Source organism: Tyto alba, unplaced genomic scaffold, assembly GCF_018691265.1.
Source record: "Tyto alba isolate M040663 unplaced genomic scaffold, T.alba_DEE_v4.0 Super-Scaffold_38, whole genome shotgun sequence".
Taxonomy (NCBI): domain Eukaryota; kingdom Metazoa; phylum Chordata; class Aves; order Strigiformes; family Tytonidae; genus Tyto; species Tyto alba.
Genome location: NW_024881313.1, coordinates 37,164,602 through 37,192,334, shown reverse-complemented (window position 1 = coordinate 37,192,334; position 27,733 = coordinate 37,164,602). Strand labels below are relative to the sequence as shown.

Genomic DNA, 27,733 nt, shown 5'->3' with positions numbered 1-27,733 from the left:
CCTTCCCTAGAAACTGCCTCCAGTATCTGAACATCTGCTACCTTCTGCGGGATCTGCAAAGAGGCTGAGGATAGTGTCTATGACTCTGGAAGAATCTTCTGAGAAATTCAGTTATATTCTTCTTAGCAATTATTTGGCTGCTTTATTTAAACACCTTTAAAATGATACTGAGTTGTAGGTAGTCAATGAGATATAAGAATGATTTATTAAAACAGATTGCACAAAAATTCCCTATATTTTCGCTTGGAGACGATGTATTGTAAATGTTAACATAGGTAGCTGTTAACTGCAAATATTAGAAAGGAGAAGCAGTATCTATCTGAGAAGTACAACTCACTTTTACACATGGGCCTTCTGTGATGTATAACAAAGATCCCAGAATTTCCACTTGGTACCTAAATAGCTGACAAAAGATGAGCAAAAAGCAGAGGGTTGTTATTTTAGATACACTGGATTGTTTTCCTTCTCTGCCTCTCAGAAATTTCTATCCAATGGAAAGGATTGAAGAACCTTCATCTGTTTAGGGTAGTATGTTGACTTCACTAGCAGGCATTGCCTGCTTTTAGGAAGGAACTTCATATTTCTTGTCTACATTTTGGCAAATGGTTATGAGCATGAGAAGCAGGGAAAATTCTCAATATAAAGTGTCAATTGCTATTACCCCCAAAATGTAATTCTACTCTTTCTTTCTGGCTTTTTTTTGCTTTTCTTGCCCAGTGTAATTTCTTCAAGATTTTCTGAAATGTAACCTTAATTGTAATCTTCCTAATTATAAACAGGATTCCCATTATAAGGAATTTACCTTCTTGCTAGTGAAAATCAAACAACTTTGCTAACCAGCACCAGTGAGATGTGGCTGTGCACGCAGGACCTCATTGTCTATCTCTAGGTAACACTGCCTAACCATCACAGCTTATTAGTATTTCTACAACAGAAATACCAGTAATACTTAGCATTCTGACATTTCCATCTGGTACTGTGTGCATGGTTTAGATGTATGATCAGTGTTACCTTTTGGATATAAAGTAATTTCAGTTTTTCTCCAGACCTAACAAAGGATTACTGTACAGCCAGAACGGGGAAAGCGTTTCCCTGGTATGATGAAATTATTTGCATTTTAGCCTTTTTCAGAATTTCATAGATAACGAAAGGTTTACTAGGACACATCCCTGGAAGAGGCTATAGCCACAACAAAAAAGATATCTACCTCTCAATGTAAGTTTAGTCTTTGAGGATAAATATACAGGTATGCCATGACTGGTTGTACAGTAAAGAGAAAAATTTATACATACTCTGAGCACTTTCTCATCCAGGGATCTTAGAGTACTTGGTAGCTCTGGATTTTGGAAATATTCCTGATTTATTAATGATGAAAAGACAGATAAGGACACATGTTTTGGACCGTATGTTACATGGCACAACACCGTAGAAAAAATGTGTCTTGATCTCTCTGGTCCTATGCTGAACTATATAATCTGTGTCATTTACAAAGAATCTTTTATTTGGGGCAGAACATGTGGGAACCAGTTGGCAACTATAATCCTGTAAAGGTTAAGCATTTTTTTGAGATAATATATAAGGTGATCACTACAATAGAATGACAGGGATTTTAATTAAAATAAGAGGATAAATAACAGGCAGAAAGACTATTGAATTCACTACCAAATCTTGTGAGATGCTAAAGCCCCCAACACTCACACTATACAAACAGCTTTGCCACGTGGACTCAATTAGAACAAACAACAGCCGTGTATAAATCATCTTGTCCAAGAACCAGAATGTAGGTGCAAACAAGGAATACAGACAGTTTAAAGGGTGGACTACAATAGAGTGGCTTCTTAAGATTGAGAAGGAATTTTATAAGATTGTATAAATATATTGAAGGAGATAAAACAAAAGATAAGTAGGATATTATTAGCAAATAGGAATTTAGTGGTCAAGAATGTCTTAATATGGCAATAAGAAGGAGCTTTCTAAGCATTAGAATACTTCTTGTCCAAATGCCTTCTAGTTGGAGAAATGCATAATTACTGTAAAAGCAGCTACATAATTTGACATGATTTCTGAGAGAATGAGTGTAACAAGTCAGAAGATCTTTTGCATGCTTGTGTTTCCAGGTATGCTTACAAGCAGGTAAGAGACTAGACTTTATTAGCAGATTACTGCCATCTTCTGAAATAGCTGGTTTTGGAGGCAAGGATTTCATGCTTCCTTATCCTTTCTGCTCACTTTACTACAGGCACGTAGGGTTGAGTAACAGGAGGCTTGCACTTTCTGCCTGTGGAAATGATGTGAGAAGATGTGAAGGAGAATGGGAGTAGTTAAGTATGGTTTATAGTCCTGGGAGCATGAATAGCCAGATCAAAATCTGCTCCTTGGAAGTAAGTGTTACTGAAAGATTTACCAACCTGTATAAAGTAGCACATGCTCACCTTTAACTCTTTCAAGAGTTTATCCTCAAAATTCCCATGTGAAATGAAATTTCCAATTAATCACCAAAAGTAATTCTGGAAATTAGGAAGCAGGCACACAAATAATCTTTAATGGCTGAGACCACCACTGTTTGTATCATTGGATTCTTCTTTCTCATGTGATGTTGTTGTGACCACCAGAGGTGAAATGCAGAGTAACTGAGTAGTACATACCAACTGTTAATCTTATCTCTTCTTCCTGGTTGGCCAAGCCATCATAATAATATAGATCAAATCTCTGCTCTGTTTTCCAGTCACCTAGTAAATCCTTTTCCAAACAAAAGAGCACACTGAAATGGCTTTCACTGCATACCAACCAAATTGGGTATTTAGGGGTCTTCAAGTAACAGCCAACCTAAAAGAAAGATACAAAACATTAGAACAATTAAATATTCTTACCTGAAACAAATCAATTTCTTTAACAGATGTATTTTTAAAGCCTTTGCCCTCCTTTTGAAAGTTTGAAAGTATATTTATTTATAAATATCTTACATTTCCTGTGTGAAATTGCATATAAATGATTTTCATACTCAAGATGTTTTAAACTAGAATACACAACAGATTTAAACAAGAAATGATGAGAATGGGGATACCAACAGGATTGCAGGAGTAAGACAAGGGTTGGCATGGCATCACCTGAGGGTGGAAATCATCGTGAGAACATTTACACTGCTCCTAGGAGCACGGAGGGCTCAGGAGCATGTCTGAAATCCTTGAACACCAATGTACTTAGTATGAGAAACAAACAGGATGAACTGGAAGCATTGGTCAGTTCTGAGAGATATGGTATCATTGGTATTAGTGCGACTTGGCGAAATGAATCCCATGATTGCAGTGCTGGGACGGAAGGCTACAGGTTGTTCAGGAGGAAGAGGCAGAGCAGGAGAGGGAGGTGTCATCCTACACATAAGGGAGAGGTTTGATTGCACAGCCCTTACAATTAGTGATGATGTGGTGGAGAGCCTCTGGGTAAGGATTGGTGGGATGGAAAACAAAGAAGATATTGTAGAAGGTGTCTACTACTGATTGCCCAGCCAGGATATAAGCACTGATGAGTTATTACAGACAATTAGAAATTTCTGGAACTGTAGCCCTTGTCCTTATGGGAGATTTCAACTTCTCAGACATCAACTGGGAATATCATACTGCTGGGATGAGCAGGTCTTGGAAATTCTTACAGTTTGTAGGAGACAACTTCTTGTCACACATACTCAATGAGCCAACTAGGAAAGATGCCCTCCTAAACTTACTATTTGTGAATAGAGAATGATTCATGGCGGATGTGATGATAGGTGGCTGTCTTGGCCACAGTAATCATAAAATTGTTGAGTTTAAAATTTTCAGTGTAAGAAGAAAAAAGGATAGCAGAGTTTCTACCCTGGACTTTAAGAGAGCAAACTTTAAGTGATGAAGGGAGTTATTTAGCAGATTACCCTGGGAATCTGCTTCTGAGGGCTTAGGAGTCCACAAGTACAGGTCAGTCCTTAAGAACCACCTTTCAGAAGCACTGGAGCAGGCAATTCCACTGTGTCATAAGTCAAGCAATTAGGGTAGAAGACCAGCTTGGCAGAACAGGGAACTCATGGAGCTCAAGAGGAAAAAGAAGCTGTTTGATCTCTGGAAGCAAGGTCGGTTATTTCAGGAAGAGTACAGACCTGTGGTTCATTTATGCAAGGAGAAGACATGAAAGGTCAAAGCTCAATTACAATTGAAACTGGCCAGAGTTGTTTCAAATAACAAGAAGAGCTTTTGAAAGTATGTTAACAGCAAGAGGAGGTCTAAAGAAAATATTGGACCAATACTTGTTAAAGAAGGTCATCTGACTAATAGGGATGAAGAAAAAGTGGAGGCATTTAATGTGTTTTTTGCCTCAGTCTTTAATAATACTGATAGACCCTGAGCTTCCCAGTCCCCCAATTTGGAGGACCTCTAGTGTGGGAACAGTGAATTTCCATTTGTGGACCCTTAAATTGTAGGGGACCAGCTGCATCAGCTGAATGTTCACAAGTCCATGGGGCCTGAGCTGGCAGAGGTTATGGCAGGACCCCTCTCTATCTACCAAAGTTCTTGGGAGTCTGGAGAGGTCCCTGCTGACTGGAAGCTAACCAATATTATTGCTATCTACAAAAAGGGTGTAAGGGGAGACCCAGGGAACTACACACCTGTTAGTCTAACCTCAGTGCCTGGAAAAATAATGGAGATGATTAAACTGGGTATTACTGAAAGGCATTTAAAGAATAATGCAATCATCAGGCACAGTCAATGTGGCTTTACAAAAGGAAAGTCCTGTTTAACTAATTTGACATTCTTCTGTGATGTCAACAACCTAGTGGATGAAGGAAAGGCAGTGGATGTAGTTCTTCTGGATTTTAGTAAGGCTTGTGATACTGTCCCTCACAGCATCCTTCTGGAAAAGTTGTCCAACTGTGGAATAAGCAGGTGGAATGAAGAACTGGCTGAAGGGCAGAGCTCAAAGGGTGTAGTGAATGGGGCTACATCAGGCTGGTGGATCACCTGTGTTCCTCAGGGTTCAATTCTAGGGCTAGTTCTGTTCAATATATTTATCAATGTTCTGCATGCAGGAGTTGAATGCACCATTATCAAGTTTGCTGGTGACACCAAACTGGGGGGTGCTGTTGACTCTCTTGACGGACAGGAGGCCTTGCAGAAGGATCTAGATAGAGCGAAGCGTTGGGCTATGATTAATTGGATGAAATTTAACAAACCGAAATGTTGGATTCTGCACCTAGGATGGAATAACTCTGGGTAAAAGTATAAACTGGGAGAGGACTAGCTGGAGGGCAGCCCTGCAGAAGGGGATCTAGGGGTGCTGGTTGGCAGCAGGCTCAATATGAGCCATCGGTATGCCCTGGCAGCCAAAAAGACAAACCCCATCCTGGGGTGTATCAAACACAGCATAACCAGCAGCGCAAAAGAGGTGATTATCCTGTTGTGTTCAGTGTTGGTGCGGCCTCACTTTGAATACCATAAGCTCTTCTGGGCCCCACAATTTAAAAAGGATGTGAAAGTCCTTGAATGAATCCAGAGGATGGCAACAAAGCTGGTGAAAGGGCAGGAAGATATATCCTATGAGGAGTGGATGAGGACTCTGGGTTTGTCTAGTTTGGAGAAAAGAAGGCTGAGGATCAACCTCACTGCTCTTGGCAGGTTCCTGAGGGGAAGTGGAGAGGGAGATGCTGAGGTCTTCTCCCTGGTATCCAGTGATAGGATGGGTGGAAATGGTTCAGAGCTGCACCAAGGAGGGTTGAAATTGGACGTTAGGAAGTACTTCTTTACCAAGAGGGTGATCAAACACTGGAACAGGCTTCTTAGAAAGGTGGTCAGAAGTATTTGGATAATGCCTTTAAAAACATGCTTTAACTTTTGGTCAGCCCTGAACTGATCTGGCAGTTGGACTAGATGATTGTTGTAGGTCACTTCCAACTGAAATAGTCTAGTCTATTCCATTCTACTAATCTGAAGTATTATTCTTAGATCTACCAGCTATTTAAAATGTGGGCTACTACAGCAATTCTTTGAATTTGTGAGTAATTGCTTTTATCTAGATATGTATCCATTTATCAATTTAATCAGTTTTTTTTCTGCTGCTTCACCCCATAGTCTTTAAGTTCATGTCCAGCAAAGGACCGAGGCTAGTTTTATGTATATTTAGACTCATATGTATTATTTATCATGGAATTTATGTTTTAAGGCAGGCATATATTTGCTTTAATGCCTGGGGGAATGTATCTATGGATTTGAAACTTAATATATGCTGATATAAAATGAATCATGGAAGTTTTCTTCATCCCCAAAGGACAGTGAATATCTTGTAGTATTTTCTTCACTTCACATTAATGTGTTTTGAGACAGATACCATCCTCCTATTGTATGCTGCTGCTTTAAAGCTGCAGTATCAGTTAATGATATTAGCCTCCTCACTAGTAAATAATAGAGTAAAAACAGTGATTAGATTGCTTAACATAGCAAAGAAACCTTATTTCCTCCAGCAAGGATTTTAACATTCAGCTACAACAGATATTTATTATTAGCTATATCCCTGTCATTAAAAGCCATATCCTAAATTCAAAATAATACTGTTTTTTCTCCCATTGAACTGCTGAGTTTTGTATCTTTGATAAATCACTCAGGGAAACTAAAAACCAAAATAAAACTTCTTTGTTTCAGTGCAATGTTTCTGAGTACAGCTCCACTTATTATTCTTATAGCAGACAGAATCACTACTGTGCAGGACACTGTGTATATAACCACCTTTATTTTACCCCCATCTGTATAGTATGCTTTGTTAAGCAGATGTTGCACTGCTGGTATGCTACCAATCTGCAAAACAAGGAAAGGTAGTCAAGTGTGAAAATATATACATGTGCATAGAAATGTAAGATCAGTTTCTGTCTCTGCAATACAGACACATGGATCAAAGAAACTTTTCTAGTTTAGAGGCTCAGGTAGTTTTGAAGAGGTTTGCATAGTAATGTGGTAAGTGATATAATCTACAGAAATAATCTCTGCCTATTGCTATCTTTACCTTTACTACTGTGGGATTTAAATCATGCTTTAGCATATGCAGTGGGTGCTAGTGGAAACTGAAAGACTTTTAAGAGAAAAATTCTCATACATGTTTTTTTAGGCACAGATTCGTGGATACAGCTTCTATAGTACAGCCCTTAGTTCTTCACCTTGGGCACACAGATGCAAATGTCATGTAATATACAGCTAAAAGGCAGATGCTAACATATATTTTGTTGTAATTAAAAATCTAAACAGCATACTAAGTGACAAGGAGTGTGTTGTTTTGTTTTTTTTTTTTTTTTTGTATTATTGAGATTTAGAATTTGTATCTGAAGTGTTATATGAGTACAAAGTCAATTATATTCCCCAATGAGAATTTCTTCTGATGTTAGATAACCAGTCTCTAGCTAATTGAGTAACTGTTCTCTGACTCATTACTTTGCTAATAGCTATTTAAAACAGCCTTTTACACAACAGTTTTGCTTTTCATGTAAATTCTTGGCTTAAAAGTAAAGAAATTTTTTTACATGCTTACAAAAATACTCATAACAGGAGTTATCAAGAAGGGAAATATGCAGATGCAACAAAAGATGGCAAATTAGAGGGATACGGATGAAAAGATTCAGTCTCAAAAACATGCATATTTTAATATGAAGAAAAATCAAAGCCAAAAAGGAACAGCTAGTCTTCTCCTAAAAATGTGTTCTTCCTACATATGTCTGCTGAAGTAACTTCCAAGCTTCATCAAACAACATTTGACAAAACAAGATTAGAGAGATACAGAACTGCTTCAAAGCACACATCCACTCCAATTCTTACTCACATGAACAGTCCTATTGAAGCCAGGACAAATTGTTCAGATCAGTGAGGTCTGTAGGAACATTTTCCAAATATGTATAGTTTTCAATGACAATGCTTGCAGAAGGCAGTGAGGGCATGAACTTTAAGACAATAAGGAGAGTATAAAACCTTTGCATGTCAAATCCTCATCTCCCATAAAAAGGGAGAACTCTTCAGTTACATCAGTTATACTAGTTGAGGATTAGCTGCTGCCTTTAACATCAAGTTGTGTTCCAGCTGTTGGCTGGTCACTGAAGGTTTGTTTCTCCCCAAAACCACTGGCCACTCTGGCCCACTATCATCACTTTCCAGGGGCTTCTGGCTCTCCAGATACCTCAGGCTATTCCTACATTCCAGCTTTAAGGTCAAGCAGCATGGAATGGTTTTTATCCATATGTCTAAAATTGCTTCCTCCCCCCAGACATGTTACTTTGCCTAGACTTCCTATAAGGAACTTCCTTCTCTCATAGTATCCCACAAAATATGTCCAGATTTTTCAAACAAAATAAAATATAGAACCATGCTACTGACAAAGTAAGGACAATCCTCGCTGTGAAGATTCCTTTGACCACTTCTTCAAGCATTAATTACTGAGTAGACTAAAAGCATGCCCTCGTTTAACTGGTCCATCTGGTGAGTGGTGAGAGCTTCTTCAATTGCCTGGACAAGTTGGTTGGAACTTTGAAGCAGGACAAGGAAGAACATCCATGAACACCCAGTGTTCTGACTCCTCAGGAAAGCCTTTAAACTCAGTCAGAGTGTGCATCATCCAACAAGTGTTTGCCAGAGAATGGGGCCCTTCTTTCCAGCTGTTGTATGATGCCCTATAAGTATAATGCTGGCTCTGACTTCTAAAGGCAAATCAGGGATACAGGATTTGAATCTATTTCATTATATATTATTGTTTTTGTTAAGGGCTCAATGACTGTATTTCTACTTTGCAGAACATAGAAAGTATCCTTATTTTTGCCGCTTGCAGTATCATAATGCATTAAAAAGTAATAATGAATTACTATTCAAATATATGTTTTCTAAAATGCTCACTAATCTTCAGGAAAAAAAAAAAAAAGTGAGGCAGGAAATGAATTCGGCATTTTTTTCATGCTGCATGTTTTCAGTTCCTATGGAGACTTGACTAACCCTAATTCTCTCCCTTACAAATCCCTTAAGAATGTTCATAAATTTCAGGGACACAATTCTCATCTTTGGAAAATGCCAACCTTTTAAAAGCAAGCACCTTCAAAGGGCTCATTTTCAACACTACGGGTGGTCTTTTTCCGCATCTGACTTTAGTGTGTATTCACACAATGGTGAACTTAAATCTGCAGACAAATATTTATCGCTGGAGAATTATTCCAATATATCTGCCAGAACAAGTGTGTGGTACTTCACCATTCAGATTTTATTTGCTCATTGAACAGGAATATCTTTTGCCATGTGTACACCAAAAGAAACAAACAAGAAAGAGAACCTAGATTCTGTGTTTCTGAGATTCCTTTACATAATTTACCCTGAACAGAAACAAACATTAGGTCATCACACCTATGCAGTGGTCATGATACAAAGAAGAGAAGATGATATCAAAACCAAGGGAGATCACTGGATATGGCTAATGTGATGGCATTTTTCTCTAAGAGTTCTGTTATCACTTAATGTAATTTCACTTCCTTGCTCGTTAGACTTTAATTTTTCTTTTTTAATTAAAATTATATTCAGTTATATATATATATATTTTTTTATGTTTATATGCCTGAATACAACTGTTATAGATGCTTATTTTCCAAAGTAAACATACCGTGCAGTACTGAGACCCATGTGATTCCACAAAGGTCTGGGTACTGTCAAATGGAGTAATTGTTAGCTGTACTGAATTCAGTAGGATTGATAGACAAAAAGGGTAATTACACAATGCTTTCACAGTTACAGGCCACAGCTTATTGTTTGTTCTGTCAACTTTTTTTCCCTGCAATTGCAATGACCTTTACTGAACTAATATTAAACAATGTTCCACCAGTGTTAAGACTGGAGTGGTAATGGTGTAAAAACAGATATCTCTGCAATAGCCTTTGGGTGATCAAGAACGCCACAGACTCAGTTCACCTGTTCCACCAGCATTATTAAAACACCAGGCCAGCCACATTGCTATTATTTTTGCATACAATTAAGGGACACTGTGAAGGTAAAGTTATTGCCATTGATATGCACCTGATTTCAATCAGATTAAGAAAACAAAAATCAATGTTCACAAGATCTGACATTCAGAGTACGCATAATTTAATGACTATGCCAGGTCAGGAAGAAATTGAAGCTTTTAGCCAGATATTTATAAACTGTAATGAAAAACACTAGTGCTACATGGGAGCCCTAGATAACTTCTCTGCAGCTTTGAATACTTTTTGTTGTAGAAAAGCAAAAGTTTCTGATTATGAATTAGTGGGGGGAAAAAAGACAACATTAATGAAGAAGAATAGAAAAAGATGTGTGTTCAATCCCAGGACTACCAAACCAAAGAAAAGACTCCTGGAAAGCACTGGCTTTTGACTAAAGTTCTCTTACACTGCCATGACATAAAAGAAGATAGCAGTCGTGGCAAGGCAAATAGATATCAGGGTGCCAGGTAGACTCAGGATCTTTTATTTATTCTTGTCCCATTCTGTTACTTTTCTGGTATGTCACATCAAGTGAAGAAACATTCAGACCCTCATTCAGACTTCAGCACTTCGCCATTCCCTCAATACACATGAAGGAGATTATAACTAATTTCAGTAAATTACTTGACTGCCATGACAGATAGGTCAGGATTCAGTCCACTTAACTCTTCAGCATCTATTTCTAAGCCCTCTGATGTAGTTTGGACCTTAGGCTTTGCCTGTCTGTAAAATCAAACAAGGAAGAGCTGGGTATTATCAGAAATGTATATTGCCCTGTTCATCAGCTATAAAGGGCTGGACTCTTATCTGAGGCATTTTCAGCCTATGAAGGACCTAAAGATAGATGGGATAAAGCCAGATCCAAATGCAGATATTTATAATCTAGAGAGACATGTGGAAAATATTTGACTTATTATTTTCTGTTTTGTCTGTTTGCAAAGCATGCAGAGCTCTTTTAAACATGTGGGGTTTGATATTCTTATTGTCTTAAATAAAAACTCTATGATTCTATTTTATTTGGAAGGATGTTGACAAGAAACTGATGCAAATATCCCAGCAGCAGTGGCTGGCATCTGGGAAAATAACTGTCCATGGATAGGTAGGGTAATAGGACTTCATTAAAGAAAATTTTAGTTCCAAGCTAGAAAGGTAGATGTAAAAACAAGGAATGAAGAACAGATTTTTTAAATGGCCAATGTTTTGTCAGCCTTGCTTCAGGCAAACTTGTATGTGTCACATGCTTGTGCCCACAGTGGCACTCACAAATGTCTTACATAAATAGCAGGGTCTCTTGCTGAATGCATCTGCGCAACACAATACCTACCACATGCCCATTACTGAAAAATAAGTGGAAAATTAAAACCAACCATCAGTTTCCATTTTGCACATGCATATTTTTGTTGTTGGTTTCTTAAATGAGATGGTAAAAAAACCTCTTTCTAAACCTCCCCCTCTGCAATCCCACCAATGACCTGGCGTGAATCCAGTCCATCTGACTGAGAAAGGCGCCTGTTTAGCAGACATATTTCCCAGCGAAGAAGGTTATAAGGAGGATGTTTCACAGGGCAAATAAACAGGTGAGGTGCCAGAAGACAGAGCATGTGTGCTGAATTTACGAATTCAAGTAGGTCTTTTTGTAGGACAGAGTGTGCTGGTTTCATCAAAAGGACCAAAGATAATATTTCCCATCTGTGGAATTTTAATGAATAAATTCTGTTTATTTATGTTTCTTGCTCTTTTTGAAAAGAAATAGGAAAAATAAGCATAACTTCTTTGTCAATGTCATGTTCTCTCCTAATTTTCTGAAATGGAAAAACTAAAAAGCATCAGTCTCTTGAAAGGCTGACAGCTCAGGCAGGGACTTGGGCATTGTCAAGAATTAGAGTATAGTAAGTTTGGGAGGTCAGAGGGTAGGAGGTTTAACTACTCTTGTAGAACAGGTTAAAAGCAGAATCAGTGAGGACAAAGAAGAATCAGAGTCAAGGTTCCAAAGAGACAAGAAACCTTGAATACTTTGATTACTTCATGTACAACAGCACATACCTAAAGTGGTTTAAAATAGCATTTCAGAAGGAGTATCAAGTTCATCAGCCAGAATCATAATAACTTTAGAATGAGAGATTGAGAACACCCATACTCTCTTCCCAGTTCAGCCACTAGATTACTGGATTACTTACTGGGATAAGCACTTTGACTTTTGTTCATCTGTTACCCTCTCCTGTAAATTGGTAGTGATACTTACCTCTTTTGCAAAGCACAGATCTACACATAGGAAATGATATGTAAATACTAGATATTATTATTGTTATAGTTACTATTATAATTATTAATGATAATAACAGTAATGATTATAATGATAATAGTATCTTTTAAATTTTTCAGATGAGAATGCAGATTGTTTTTCCCTTTTGTTGCTCTTAGTCTCTTAAATTATGTGGTATAAATATGAGGAGCATCTGTTACTACTTCTAGCATCACAGTAAGTTTTGGAAAGAGCATTTCATCATTCAAAGTTTTTTCACCTGCAATTTTTTAGGCCAAAAACTCTGACCCAAATGCAAGGACTTTCTCACTCACAACTGCTGTAATTGGCCCTGCCCTCTTCTTTGCCTCACCTCTTTCTCGAAGGTCTTGTCACTGCTGCAGAAATGACTCAGCTTCCCTGGGACTACTGCTAAACAGAGGAAAACCTGCTCCAATTTGATGTGGACTGACCAGCTTTTGAAAATGTTTCTATTGCTTTAAATGTCCTACAGAAATCCCAGGAAACCTAAAATCTGAATTTAGTCTTCTTAGTTAAATGTGTAAGATCAGATGGAATTAATAGGGCTTAGCTCAAAGAAAAGAAATCCAAAGATGTGTAACTTGACTACCGAAAAGTAGCAGAATAGGACTTATAGCTTTTTCACATTAAAATTAAAATACAGAGTCTCACTATGGAACTAAATGTTTGCATATGAAATAGATTGAATGAATCCATCTGTCATCGTGAAACAATTTGGAACAAGTTACATTACAAAAATATACTCAGTATTGATATGTTAGGACTAAGAGTGATGATTAGACATTAACAATTCCAGACAAATTACACGAAGTACACATTTTCCTAATCAGCAAAGATAACACGTTCAGCATGATCCTCTGAAAGAGATTAATGGACCAACAACAGAGGACGATCACTGGAGAAGAAGGGACTGATCACTTTTTTTTGATTTGCTACTGTTGAAGTTTGACAGAAGGATTAGTTCAATCCTCATGCCCTCATGATATTTTCAACTCAGAAGACGTGCCAAGGAAATTGCAGATTTTATACAAATACTCCACGTATTAGACAAGGGAGGTGAAATTGTTTAGAACTATTTCTCCATGTAGATTTACTGCATCTGTCCTGGAATCTTGCATATCTCTTCCTAAATGTGTTGGTAAATTGGAAGAAGTCTAGAGTAGGGAAATAAAAATAAGCTTTGGACAGGATGTACTGATGAAAAAAGGGAGGAACTGTTACATCAGCTTGCAAATGTCTAGCGGATGGGCATGAATTGTTTAGGAGGCAGGTTAGTTTAGAAGTAAGAATGATAATCAGAGGAAACTAAGTAAATCAATGGTCAGATTTAATATTAGTATATCCAAAGCACAAACTGTGTAGTACATATTAAAATCTCCACATTCACAGGTACCTGTAAATCTGTATTTGCACTTCTTCATATATTAAAGTAGACATATGTGAGAAAAAAGGTAAGATCACAGTTATATGCATTACAATCAACTAATAAATAGCAATCTGAACAAAAAGGCAGGAACTTCATGGATACAGATTTTTAAAAGAAAGCCTACTATATAATAGGACATAAAAATATCCCGAATTATCCCCTGAGAGATTGGTTGGGTATGACCTAAAGGGAGTTTTCTAACTCTAATGTCTGTGATTCACCATACATCATGCTCAGGATTTTCTTACTCCTGGAAACAAAACAAAAAAAAAAAAAAAAAAAAGAAAGAAACAACAAAAAATGACAGTCCTTTTCCATTACTGGTTTCAGTTACCATCCTCATAGCCACAATGTAATTGGATGCTGAATCTACTTACCGAAACACTGAGAGGAAGAAAAGACTCAGTTTGAAAGACTTACTGGCAAATGCTATGCTCAGTTCCACTACTGCAAACTATCAGTGACATTTATTTTTTTCTAAATTGTTCTAAACTTATATCTTTCTAACAGAAAGCAGAATCTGGCCCCTCATGATGAAGCCACAGCAGAGACTCCCCAGACTTGAGGCCAAAGTCCACCAGAATCTGACTTTTGTCCCAGTCCTAAGGCAGGCATTGCAGAATGCACTGGGACATACAGACTGAAATGCGGAGCATTCGCAGATGTTCTTAATAAAAAGAAAGCTAATTTGCATCAGATGCCTAACTAGCATAGACTGAAAAAAAAAAAAAAAAAAAAAAAGGAAACTACATCTACTGGAGTTTCTGTAACTGATTAAGAGTCACTGTCTTGGAAAACTGATCACTGCTCATGAGTTCAGCTCCCATGCAAGAGCACAGTAGCAGAAAAAAGAGACCCCCCCTCCACTATATAATTTGCAGAATAAGTGGAAGACAGTGTCAGATACTGTGGGTAACTTTTTGTATTATTTTTAGAGGGCAGATGGGAAAAAAATAGCTCTTACCTGCATTGACCTCACTTACCATTTTGCTACTTAGAAGTCATTTTCCTCACTAGAGAATGGAAAAAATGCTACAGTGGTGCATAACCATTTTTGAGGTTTTAAATGTTACATTGTTTATAGAAAAAGGGCAAGGAGCTTGAACTAGACACAGAAGCTAATTTTTAGTACAGTTTGTTCTGAATTAATCTGATTCGGTTACACTGATATGCTGTCCCAACTGAATTTAAGTCTTATTATAATCTTGTGAATAATGTAAAGAATTGTTTTAATTAAAAATAACAAAAATTATAATTTTTCAGTAGTAGGAAAATTTAACTGAATTTAGCCATATGGGAAACAGTTAAAATCAAGCTTTGTTTTCAGTCACACATCTATATTAGATCAGTACAAACAAATCCTTTGCTAATCGCTTTCAAATTTTTTATAGAGGCACTGACTGAAAATCCAGATGGGACTCTTACAATTATCTAATCTAGCACCTAACACAAGCAAGAGAATTTCAAATAACACTCTTGTATCAAACACAAGAATGTCTGTTTAAGATAGAGCATGTCTTTCGGAAAGATGTCCATCTTGATGGCAATGTCTGTTGATAGACAACCAGTGAAATCCTTATAAAAGTTTTTCCAGAGGTAAATTAACGGCTGTCACTTCTTTGAAAATTTTAATCTTTGTGTTTTCATGATGACTACAGTTAAAGTACTTATTTCAAAGACATGTTAAAGGGAGCATTCCAGTTATATTGATGAATATTTTAATTGTCTATTATTTTTTTTACTGCTACTACTGACTACCATTACAGAATGGATTAGAGTATTCAGTCAATCTGGCTCCCCATCACATAGGAACTCATGAAAAACTGAATGTTTAGGGTGAGTTTCAGCTCCAGATTCAGTTGCTTACCTACAACTATACAGGACTAAGATATAGGTGTCCACATGTGAGCTGGGTGTCTCAACTACACTATAATCAGTGGAGATTTAGTGAATACAATCAGGGGAACTTGTATAGCTTGGCCTAGAGTACACAATTATGTTTAGTCAGCTGAACAGCTTTCAACCTCACAGACCGCACTGAGAAGGTCCTAGTTCACATACACAGATGTATACACTTAAATAGCAGTGTGTTACTCTGTAAGATGACTCCCACTTCAGGAGATCAGTTAGAAAATGACACAGGCATGTAAGATTTGAGATGCTGTAGACTACCCAAGTCATTCACCAAGGGGTGGCAGTTGTGACGCAGAACCTGCATCCAGAAGGGAGACCATGCTCTGCCTTGGGGTGTCTAAAACAGCACTAGATGCCTCTCAGTGAGCAACTGAATCAAGCCCATAATTTCTTAGCTGCTATATTCACTCCAAGCCAATTTTAAATGTAATTGTTTCCTTTTTAATTAAAATCAGAAGAAAGGAAAGCATACCTGACAAACATCATAGTGCTCAAAGAGAGACAGCAAACCAATATCACTGCGGCTTGTGATACCTTTCAAAATTGTGATATTGCCATTTCCAGAGTCCAGCTCTATTTCATTGTTGAAAACATTGGACACAGCTTTGCCAGTCAAAAGCAAGTTCACCAATTCCTGTTTGTGACATGGTTAAAAAAAAAAAAATAGTTAAACGTCTTGTCTCTACCAGACATCAGTACAAGATTGATTCAGGATTGATAAAGTTACACATGTACCAGACCCTTAATTTATGTGGGGGCTTTAAATTTAGAGGGTTAGGATTGCTTATAAATTTTTTTCCAGATATTTGGGGGAAAGTCTACTCCCAAAGTAAAATGAGGAAATATTAGCAGAGTTTTCAATGTTCATCTTTCCAGAGGCAAACTGCTAATCAATTTACTCTTACATCCAACTCTCAACCTTCTCATATTAGTGCTGTTTTTTTTTTTTTTTAAATTAAAACATCTTTGTGTCCCTTCTTCTCTACAATGAAAGCCACAGCATGAATTATATAAATTAAAAGCCTGTACAGTACTATCTGATATTTCTGCATGTTCTTAGTGACGTATTTTGTACATTGGACAAGATTTCTTAAAATATTTTTTTTCTCATTGATTATTTCTGGATGAACTTAAGTCTCATATGGCTTCACATCTGTCCCATATCACTAATGTACTCATACTTACTATAGCAGATTCTTGATTATTTCCCCTCCAATTAAACTAGAAATATAGGTGTGTCAGAGGCTAAATATACATGAGAGGGTGGGTGGGTGTGCATGTGCACATGCAAGTCTGTGTAAAGTTCAAGGAACAGAGACACCAGACATTTTACTTAGCATAAGATCCCACAAGGGCCATCTAGGATGTAACAGCATGTAACAATACCTACCAGCAGACTGTGCTGCAGCAATGAACCAGCTAACTATTAATAAATAACATATGTCAAGAAACATGAGGGGAAATAACAAGAAGAAAGTTTCCAGAAAAAATAGTCCAAATTATACCGTGTCTGAAGACATGAATAACACTGGTATTGCCAGTTCAGACTTGATGTATGATTTTATTAATAATCCACACATTTATAGCCCCGTGTTTCTCCAGAAGGACTCTCCAAAGTTTATAGGTTCTTACTGATTTTTTCAGGACTTCTAATCCACCCATGTTTTTCCACCACCTTCTTGAGGAATCACCCCATAACCACAGAATAAAGTTCACCCAGCAACAGTACAAGAGAAGAACATGCAATTTGCATTTTGCAGCCAAAACGGCAGTACATTTAATGGCTGTGGACCCTATTCAGACCTCTGAACTTCCTACATCACAGCTTTGGGGGAATCCATGTCCCAGAATTTTGGTATCTACATTCCACCTACATGTCCAAGGCAAAGCGTTTCCAACTGAGTGGATGCCTCTGCAGGCCTAGAGCCAGCCAGTGGAAGACATCTGGTACAGGACATGACCTGGAATTTAGACTATATAAATTTTTGGTCCTATGTGTCAGACAGCAATTCAGATGGTTTATTTTCAGGCACCAAATATCTTTTAGACACGTATATCATATGTTGGTGTCTCCAGTTTGAAGCACCAGTTAGCGTCAGTCACCATTAGCTCAGTTAGCTGGGCAGTGACCTCTTACAGAGGAGCTGTACGATTGGACATGCAACCTCAGTCACCTTTCTGAAATGGCAGGGAGGAAACTCAGCTTGAAGTCTCAGCGGTATCTCAGCACTAAAATCAACTAAGGAGTTCAAAATAGGCAGATGAGAGGAGTATGAGGACACACGCACACAGGTACAGACACATGTGTACCAGAAATCCAGGCCAAAAAGCAGAGGTTCTGAAAGTAGAGACAAGAATATGCCAAAACACAGGGAAAAAAAAAAAGAATAATGGATGAAGGTGCTTGACATTATGGAGAAAAAGGAAAAACATAAGGAACTTTATGAAATGCTTTCTCTTCCCAGAGGTCAGTTCACAGCTCTGCATGCAGAGGCGTATGACATCCCCCAGATGACATTCATAACTTACCTGAGTACAATAGCCATGACTGCCAATCAATCGGTTTGTAAGCACATCAAAATCATTGCGCACCCTGAAAAGGAGTGGAGAATACAACTAAATTCAAATACAATTGCTTCTTTCCATTAAACTTCACATCTCTAAATCTTGGGGGAAAAAAAAAACAAACAAACAAACAAACAAAAAAACCCAACAACAACAACAACAAAAAAAAACAACCAAACAAACAAACAAAAAAAAAACCACAATAAACTCTTTCCCAACCATAAATATAGCTCTACAGTTTTGAATCCTTTCAAGGTGATTTTTTGCATGGCAAAAAAAGTGTATATATCAACTAAACTTGTGGCAAGCAAAGGTCTGTTAGAGATAGATAAAGAAAACAGCTGTAGAGGAGAAAAGGAGCCATTGTCACCACTATCTAGAACTTTAGAAATTAGAACTACTGGACTACTTGTCTTACAGAATTACAGAATCACCGAATGGTTGCGGTTACATGGGACCTCTGGAGGTCACCCAGTCCAAACTCCCACTCAAGCAGGTACACCTAGAGCCAGTTGCTCAGGACCATGTCTAGATGGTTTTTGAATATCTCTGAGGAGGTAGACTCCACAACCTACCTGGGCAACCTATTCCAATACTCAGATAAGATGTTCTTACAAATGCATATGTGTGTTATTCTTATCAATACTTGGGATATACCCACAAACTAAAGATGATATAATCTTTACACTATATTGTCCATGAAAAGAAGAAAAATAAAAATTAAAAAAAAAAAAATACTCTAAGAGTACACATTTATAATACTGCAGTGTGGTCTTCTATTTTATGACATTAAAGAGAAAAGTGCATGAAATTGCATTATTGATAATTATGGATTAATATATCCCCAAACTAAGTTCCCTTTCCCATAACTCCTGGAATTATTGAATTAGTGATTAATTCTATGGTTCATGAAGAAGCTATTTCCCTTCAGTATAAAGTATGTCAATCTCAATTGTTTTGGCTACATCTTTATTTTGGTATTGTTACAAATGTAGAGAGAATGCCTGAATGATCATCAATTAAAACTTAGCTATTCTACACGCATCTGGCATTCTCACTCTCATCTGACTTGTAAAATCTTCTATGCACCCAAATATTCATGTTTCCTGGCAGTTAGCACAATTACTTTAAAAAAAAAATAAAATATTTTGTCTGTAATGAAGTAAGAGTTGAACTGATGTGGTTAGAGTAGCGTAAAGATAGTAATTTCCCTTCAACATTGTTATACATGCTCTGTTAAAAAATTTATTTCTTAAGTAATAAACTAGGACACTCCCTGTCTTTATCCCAAATTTTATGTAATTACTTTCTCATAGGATTTCTTTGAGCGCTACAATCTGAATGTAATATATAAGATCTACAGCAGTAATGATACTTAAAATCATTAAAATCAAGTCGTAGTCATTGAATCATATTTCCCTTTTTTAAAATTTATTTTAAAGATAATTTACAACTTCATCTCAGACATAACAAAGTGTCAACATAACATCTATTGCTAATGTAAAATCAAAGAATAGACCATGGAAAGTGTTCCTGGGATATGGAAAATTCTCTCATGCAACGCTGAAGGAATGGATGAGGCGATAATCATCTTTGGATTTCGGCCATTTTTTAGTTTTAGAAACAGTTTCATCTTGAAAACGCCATAGCCTTGCTTGAAATGAGTAGACTATACAATATGCGTCAGTTAGGGACGATGGGACATACGACAAAGACAATAGGAGGAAGTTCTAATTTCATCTGTAGGTACAAACAATATGGGAGTTTAGAGGTGTATCTCAGATTTTCAAGAACATCTGCCTTTCAAATCATCTCTGCTAATGAGGAAACAAACATCAGGCATATAGCTATGAGATTTACACCTATTCTAAATGGTTTTAAGATTATTATTCATACCTGCCAAAGACTTAGCAGCTTCTGTGCAGGTGTATTTATTGTATTATAATAAAAGCAGTCAGCTTTTAAGTGCAAATATGCTTCATGCATTGTAAAAATATTAGGTAACAATAAAAATGTGTTTTGTTTTCTGCTGGGCTATGAAGACATTCATTGATGATAAACAAATCTGAAGCATTTGTTCATTCTGGTGTCTTGGCTATCAGATGTCAAAACAAACATAATAAATAAAGCATTACTACCAATACTACTTTGTTCCACCATGACATTTTCCATTTATAATTATTAAATCACTTTAAAACATAAAATCCCATTAATTTTAAGCCAGGAGACTTGTAAGAATCCCAGTTGTCATCAGACAATTAGCTAAAGGCTTAAATCTACTGAATCCCTCCTTAATTTACAACTCAGCACTCTGCATACTGCTTTGACAGAATCACAGGTCAGTAAAAAGACATTACCAAAGAGAATAGTGTTAATGGTAAATATTTCTTCCTCATTAATTATTATCAGTATTTTCCAGTGTCCTGGTAGTACATAAGTCTAATTGGAGAGTGAGCTAGAAGTATGTTGACTGCTGGCACAAAATGGTGGTGTTTGCCTCACCTGGTAACACTGTAAATTCTGTGAAAAAAAACTTAAACCAGAGAGCAAGATACTGATTTTTAAAATCTCCTGGCCAAATACTCAAAATTAAGCATGTGTTCAAATATGCCTAAACTCAATCTTAAGAATCATTTCCTGAGTTGATACCTAATCAAAAAGACGACAATGAGATTGCTAAATTTCAGATCAATCTGTAAGATCTCCGGGGCTGATTTATGTTTTTAGTTGAACTGTGTGTAAAATAATGTGGCTTACATCTGTATGAAGCCAGGGAGGAGAGAGTTTGAACTCTCTATGGAGTGAGTGAAGCTGTGGCTTCTGCTAAGGCAGAAGTAACCTATTGACACAAGAGAGACAGCAGCAAATACACCCACATTAACATCCTTCCTAATGTACGTAAAGACATAGTTTCAACTTTTGTTTCAGTTTTCGCCCTGGGACCCCTGAAATGCTGAATTCTGTATTCAGCAATTCTGGAATTGCTTAGTCCAGCTTCTCTGATATCTTGACAAAATGTGGACGTATTTTTATATGCTCACAGAACCTAAATAACATGGCAAACTCATCTCTGCATAGTCTATTTATTTTGCACTATTGTTTAAAAAATATTTCTATTCAAATGAAGGGGGTTTGTTGGTTTGTTTGTTTGTTTGTTTGTTTTTCCAGTACAAGGTGATCAGGGTGAGGTACCTATATCCTGGGACTTAATTGCCTTTATTTCAGCATGCAAACAAATATATTTTTCCTCACATTATTATCACATAAAATGAACATCATTATGTGGCAAAACCAAAACAAGTGTAAGGTGGCTTCAGAGCAGATATCTACTTTATAGCAACTGGAAAAATCTCGTCATGACAGAAATCAACAAAATGTATCTGCTATGAATTATACAATTTTTTCATGTTTTCTAATGCTGTTGGGTTTAGGTCAGGAATGACTGAAATAGCTTTTCCAAAAAATATCGTTACATATTATAAATCTCATTTTCTCTCTATGCTCCTGTTGGTGATTCTGTGTTAATCTTCAGCCTTGTTGAAACTGTTAGTTTCAAGTTATAAATAATGTGTTTACTAAGGATGCATTGTACTGTAAATGTATAGATGTTCTGAGCCAAACCATTGACTGCTCTGAATTGTCACAGTCATACTGACATAACTTGCTGACTTCAAGGTAGTCATGACAATTCTTACCGGGAATCTGCCTCATGTTTTCAATTCAATCATCCATTCTGGGATATACAAATTACAAAAAAATATTCTAAAATTTTAAGACAGGTGGACAAAAATAGCAGAGTTAGTAGAAACTGTAATGTCAGTATAAACCTTAGTACTCTTGGTACATTGATAAAATAAATTGCAGTGATCTGTATGGACTCTACTGAAGTTTTAGAAGTACATAAATATAAATCCAAAATATAAACCTTTTGAGCACTGGATGCTACAATTAACATAATGTGTAATCAGATGAACTTTTTCATAGCATATAACACCAAGCTAGATAAATAAGACATTTTAAAAATGCTTCATACATATTAATTCTCAATTTACTTCCAGGAAAATTCTTGCCAAGTCTTAAATGGAAACATCTGAGCATTGAATATTAAATACAAAAGTCACATAGAAACTATAACATTAGGAATAACTCCAGATTATCAAAATATGAGTTAGTTCATGTCAGTTATTTACCCTAGACAGCATTTGGATTGATAGCAAAACAAAATAAAACAATGTGAAACAAAAAATGGGGCATTCAAGTAAATGCTAGCTGTTTTACAGTCCTTAACTCTGTGGCAAAGCTGTAACAGAAAATTGGTGACCTCACTTTGTTCATGGCAACAGACAGCTATATTAACAAACACACAATTACAAGTCTACTCCGAAAATAGAATTTGGGTTGGGAGGGAGAAAAGCTCGTCTTTAAGCATAAAGATTTCAAATAATTACAATGGGGATGTGGAAAATGACAGGATGGGTGACTGGCTTATTGTGTAAATGTTCCACAATATTTTTTTTTTATACTGGCACACTGCAAAGGTTTCAAATGAATGTTCAAAAAAGAAGGGAAGAACCACTCTGAAAAAAAAAAAAAAAAAAAAAAAAAAGATTGCTGTTTGGGATTCAAACCAGTGAAAGCAAGGAAGTGGCTTCATCCTTTATTTATCACTTTTTTCATGTACCTGTTAATTTCACAAAGTTCTTAAAATGTACATGTACTGAGGTAATCGTGCACATTTAATTCATCAGCTCTGCTGCTATAGGATGCCGAAGGAATATTATAGGAAGTATTTATATTCCAGGATAGATTTGATATGAAAAGTGATAAATCTATTGGCACATTCAACCCACTATTTCATTTTTAAAACAAATTACCTTTCTTATTGAATGAAGAATGTCTTCCTAAACACAACACATTAAGTAAAGATACTAAACCCATATCTGCTTAACCATGTTGTATTTACATTTATCAAATAGCTGAATAGTACACAGTATGACAGTAAACTGGATGAAATTTGGCAAAAATATGAGTGTTTTTGTTACTGCTCTATTTTGTAGTAGAACCACACTTACTATTCCACATCTTTGGAGTCTTTTTAATAAATATACTTTATATCCCTAAAATCAAAAGAGTCCATTTCTGAAATGCTTTGATTTCCTGAAGGAAAGGCAAAAAGCAAGACTGGGAAGATGACAGAGCTAATCAATCACTTAGGGATGGGCTTCATACGACTAACTTTTTTACATCTAAAGATGGACACATAAACATCAGCTAATCACTCTGGGCTTCTTTACATTTTTGTACATGGAGGGAAACTGATAGGTCCTGGCAGTAATTTATGTGACCTGGCTTAGAAAATTTGCAGAGTAGAGGAAGAAACTCTGCTGGAAAATGCCTTTTCTCCATCTGATGAACTAAAAGTAAAAGAAGCCTGCCATGACTCAGGCATGGCCATTTAATTGCTATATACCAGGGACTGGACAGGTAAATCATACTCACAAATGTGCTAGAACTGCAGAAAGGCTGAGTATATTTTTTTTAGATTACAAGCTGACAAATAAGGTTGCTATAGAAATGACAGCACCTTGTAGTCAACTTTGAAAAAAGACTCCTCAATCGGACAAGCCAATTAAAAGCAATGCATGAACAATCAGTTTCAATTAGTCACTTTATAATAAATTTTAGCTCAACAGTAGCAGAATTTGAGCATTTAGTTATAGTGGGATCAGAAGAAGTTCAGATGGTCAGAAGAAACCACTGTCAAGGTTTTCCTATGAGAAGAGGCTACATAGATGAGGACCATTTCACTACAAAAAGACACAGCTGACGGACTGGAACAGAAATTCAAAAACTCCTCAATGGTAAGGAGATAATTAAGGAACATTTACTCACTACTTTTCATAACATGAACTAGGCAACACACTGTAGACTTACTGGACAATGAGTTCAAGCAAACAAAAGGAAAAACTTTCACAAAGCACATAACTACAGTGGGGAACTCACTGCCACAGGATGTTGTGAAGGCCAAAAGAATTAAAGGGTTCAAAACGGTTTTAGAAAAATTCATGGAGGATCGGTTCATCAACGGCTAATAAACTCAATGGTCCGGATACAACTGCCAGCTTAGGAAGTCTCTGAATTACTGACTATCGGAAACATGGAGAATATACCAGCAGAATAATTGCTCTATATTCACCCTATTTCTCATGCAGTTTCCTTCGGCAGCCACATTTTTCCACTATCAAAGACAGGCTACTAGGCTAGATGGACCTTTCCTTTGATCTTATACGGACTGTCATGGAGCTGAGGGGCAGTCAAATCCATATATCTCAGATACTTCTCAGAACAGTACTCTGTGTCTATATTAGCCATGTTGTGGACTACAGCCATATCCCATACTCGGATAAAGAAGAGTTGTGGAGAGGGGCAGAAAAGGAAGATGATATTCTCTGCATCTGGCAAATAAAATTCAGCCATCACAGTTATTCTCTTTGACAGAAAACCACATTTCTTAGTTGCTTTCTTTGGTTTCAGTAATCTTCTCAGGGGTAGCTTAGGAACCTGAAATCTACTCAAACTTTGACTAGGTTTACAGAGTCACAGGCTAAGTTTACTGATACACTTTCAGTTTGTACTAATACTGTTCTTTAAATTAAATAACTCTTCTCAGTCCTTCTTGTTTACTTACAACTGCTACCTTACCTAGTTATGTCCCCTCTCAAAATTTGTTTTTTATGTGATAAAAATTCTGTTCTTTTATATGATAGATTTTTCATTCCCCTGGTCTTCCCATTCCCTACGCTTCTCCCAGTTTTAATGCGTGAACCCAATTTGACATGGTATTTCAATGGGGACACATCAGTGCCTTTCACAATCTATTAATATTTCTTCACCTCCTAAAACAATTTACTCTGATACACCCTAAGAGTAGATCCAATGTTATTTTATAATGCTGGGTCAAAGTCACTGTGTGCTCCACTACTCCTCAACTCCTCATCCTGCCATTTACAACCTATGAACCCCCACAGTACAGTAGTGAGTAGTCTCTGTTTGCATGACCTTGTAGTTTCTGTAGAGAAATTCCTTTTTTATTACCCTCATCATGAAGCTGAGCCAACTCTTTTTCTACAACACGATTTGTTCTCTGTATTGACAGTGCCTTTCAACTTTTGAGTCATCAGTACATTTCATTTGCACACCACTCCCTTTTTTCAATATTACTGTAGGGAATAAAAACTAAATTTAATCCCAGACTGATCACTAAGGAACTCTATCAGTAACCTTCCCAGTGATGATAACTCTTTTCTGAATCCCTTTCCTTTATCACCTTTACAATTCTTAAAAGATTTTGTATTTTCACACTAGCAAATGACTTCTAATCTGGCATGATATCAAATACAAAAGCCTCTCCACTAACTAATTTTATTCAATTTTTTTTTTTTTTTTAGCTAAACTCACAATTCTCCATTTGGTACTGTAATTGTATGCTTTACTGAAATTCAGATAGAATTAATCTACTTAATTTCCCATCTTAAAAATGAAGCTCTTCCATCAAAGTAGAATATTAGTTCAGCCTTGTATAATTTATATTCTGTAAAATCAAACTGCATTCCCTGCCTTTTTCCATTTATCTCTGTAGTTAGTTACTCTCTTTTCAGAATTTTTCCTACAGCTTTCAACCTGCTAAAATAAAGTCTAAGTTGTTTGGTCTGCTTTTCCATTTTTCTTAAATGTAGGCATTGTTTGATATTACACAGTTATATGGTGACCTCTATTGAGAAAAAGTATTAAGCATCATTGCCATTGTATCTGTGCATTTAGATACTGGTTATTTCAGTATTGGAGATGGAGAGCATCCACTTCTCCAGACTTACTGCACCAGAGATGCAAGGTTACTGTATGTTTTGGTGGGGCAAGTGGTATAGTATGACAAAGTATGTAAGCTTTTAGGATCAAGTCCATTCATAAAGTCTGACAAAGCAAGAGAATGCTCAGAAAGTCTTGTGTAAATTTAGGAATGAGATATAGGCAAAAGATACCTGGTTTACTCTTTCCTTCATGTTGTGTAGCCATCACTTTTTCAGGTTCAGTTCTACCTCCCACAAAATTAATTCAGTTTCTAAGCATGAATTCCAATTATCCATCCTGACTTTGCACCATGTTGTTCTCCTTACTAAAATGTAAGGCAGAATATTAATTTATATTTGAAGCATTCTTTACATTATTCTTAATATCAGTCACATCTACTCTATACAGAAACTTCACATATTTTCCTGATAATCTTTATTGATAAGAAAATCGCTTGTTGTTTAATTTCTGTGACTCAAGGTCTGCGTCTGACCTTGTCTGAATCACATTATTTCTGTATTTTCCAACACCAAGACTCAGACCACTAGTGCTAGCTATTTGTTCCTCACCACACTTTTTTTATTCCTCTACATCTTTCTTTAGACAGCAGAAAATTCTCCAGAGCATGAACTAGTAAGCTTCCTTCTCTTCAGGCATGTTCCTCAGCTTTATGATTTATCCTGATCTATTCTAGGAGGAACTTCATATGTTTGGGGAACAATCTGGATGTTTTCCCCTGTTGCTGTAAGAAATCTTTCTATTGCATATCCACACCAAATTTGCTATCAGCCAGTATATAGTCCACTTCTCTGTTCTGTGGACCCATGCTGGTGACACGCTTCCTGAATTTTCTTAACAGCAAGACAAAATTCACATGTCTCTCTCCATTATTTGTGCAAATCTCAGGTTTTCCCCTTTTTTTTTTTTTTTTTTTGACATTATTTCCCAATATATCAGTCCCTTACCTAGCAAGATGTCAAACAGAATCAGTACAACCACGTCTTTGTTTTTTGATTCTTCCCTTTTTTGCTGGATTTGCTTTAATTTTTTCAGTTTCCTTTAACACTAACTGTTGTTCTTCAGTGCAGCAAACTTCTTCAAACCTAATTCAACTCTTTCTCTTCTTTGCCTTTGTGGTCATGTTTTCACCTGGGTCATATTCCTTATCTAGCAGGCTACATATCTTCCTATCCTCAGATCTTATTTGACAGATGCCTACATATTTGTGTTGTGTTGGACCTTTCCTGTATCTTGCCTTCAAAACCCCATTCTACCATGATGTCTTATCATGATCGCTTAATTCTTTTGACTCGGGGTCCCCTCTTTCCCAAGTGTTATAAAGTGACATTTCATACATTAATATATGCCACTGTATATCCACTTTTGAAAGAAGATAAATCTCATAGCTTCAAATCTTGGTGTCACATCCTCCAGATATTGATAAAGCTGTCTCACTTATTATCCCTGTCTTCTTGTCTTTCTTTGAAGGAAAAACATTAACTTCTTTTAAGCATGCTTCCTTTATTGCCTCTTAACAGCTGAAGCTGTAATCTGTGCTTCAATAGGTTCTACATTTACTAATATATTTATTAATGTAGCAAGCAATTCTTTCCCAATGAACAGCTAGAAGGGCCTCTGTCTAATTCATGTAACAGATCCTTAAAGACATAGCAGATGCTGAAGTTTCTGAATTGCGTGCAACCTA

General features: G+C 36.6%; 1 protein-coding gene across 3 annotated transcripts in view; it reads right to left on the bottom strand.

Annotated features, from left to right (window-relative positions):
* MINDY4 (MINDY lysine 48 deubiquitinase 4) overlaps window positions 1-27,733 on the bottom strand; it is an 80,127-nt gene that overhangs the window by 8,060 nt on the left and 44,334 nt on the right. For 2 of the 3 annotated variants that reach the window (XM_009974293.3, XM_033002861.2), the window contains exons 14-16: window positions 18,145-18,208; window positions 16,088-16,249; window positions 2,646-2,826 (exon numbers count right to left, since the gene is read on the bottom strand). In XM_009974293.3, the coding sequence (XP_009972595.3) occupies window positions 2,646-2,826; window positions 16,088-16,249; window positions 18,145-18,208 (407 nt within the window). Of the gene's footprint in view, window positions 1-2,645; window positions 2,827-16,087; window positions 16,250-18,144; window positions 18,209-27,733 lie in introns of those variants that run through there. The other variant, XM_033002862.2, reaches the window with a different exon arrangement.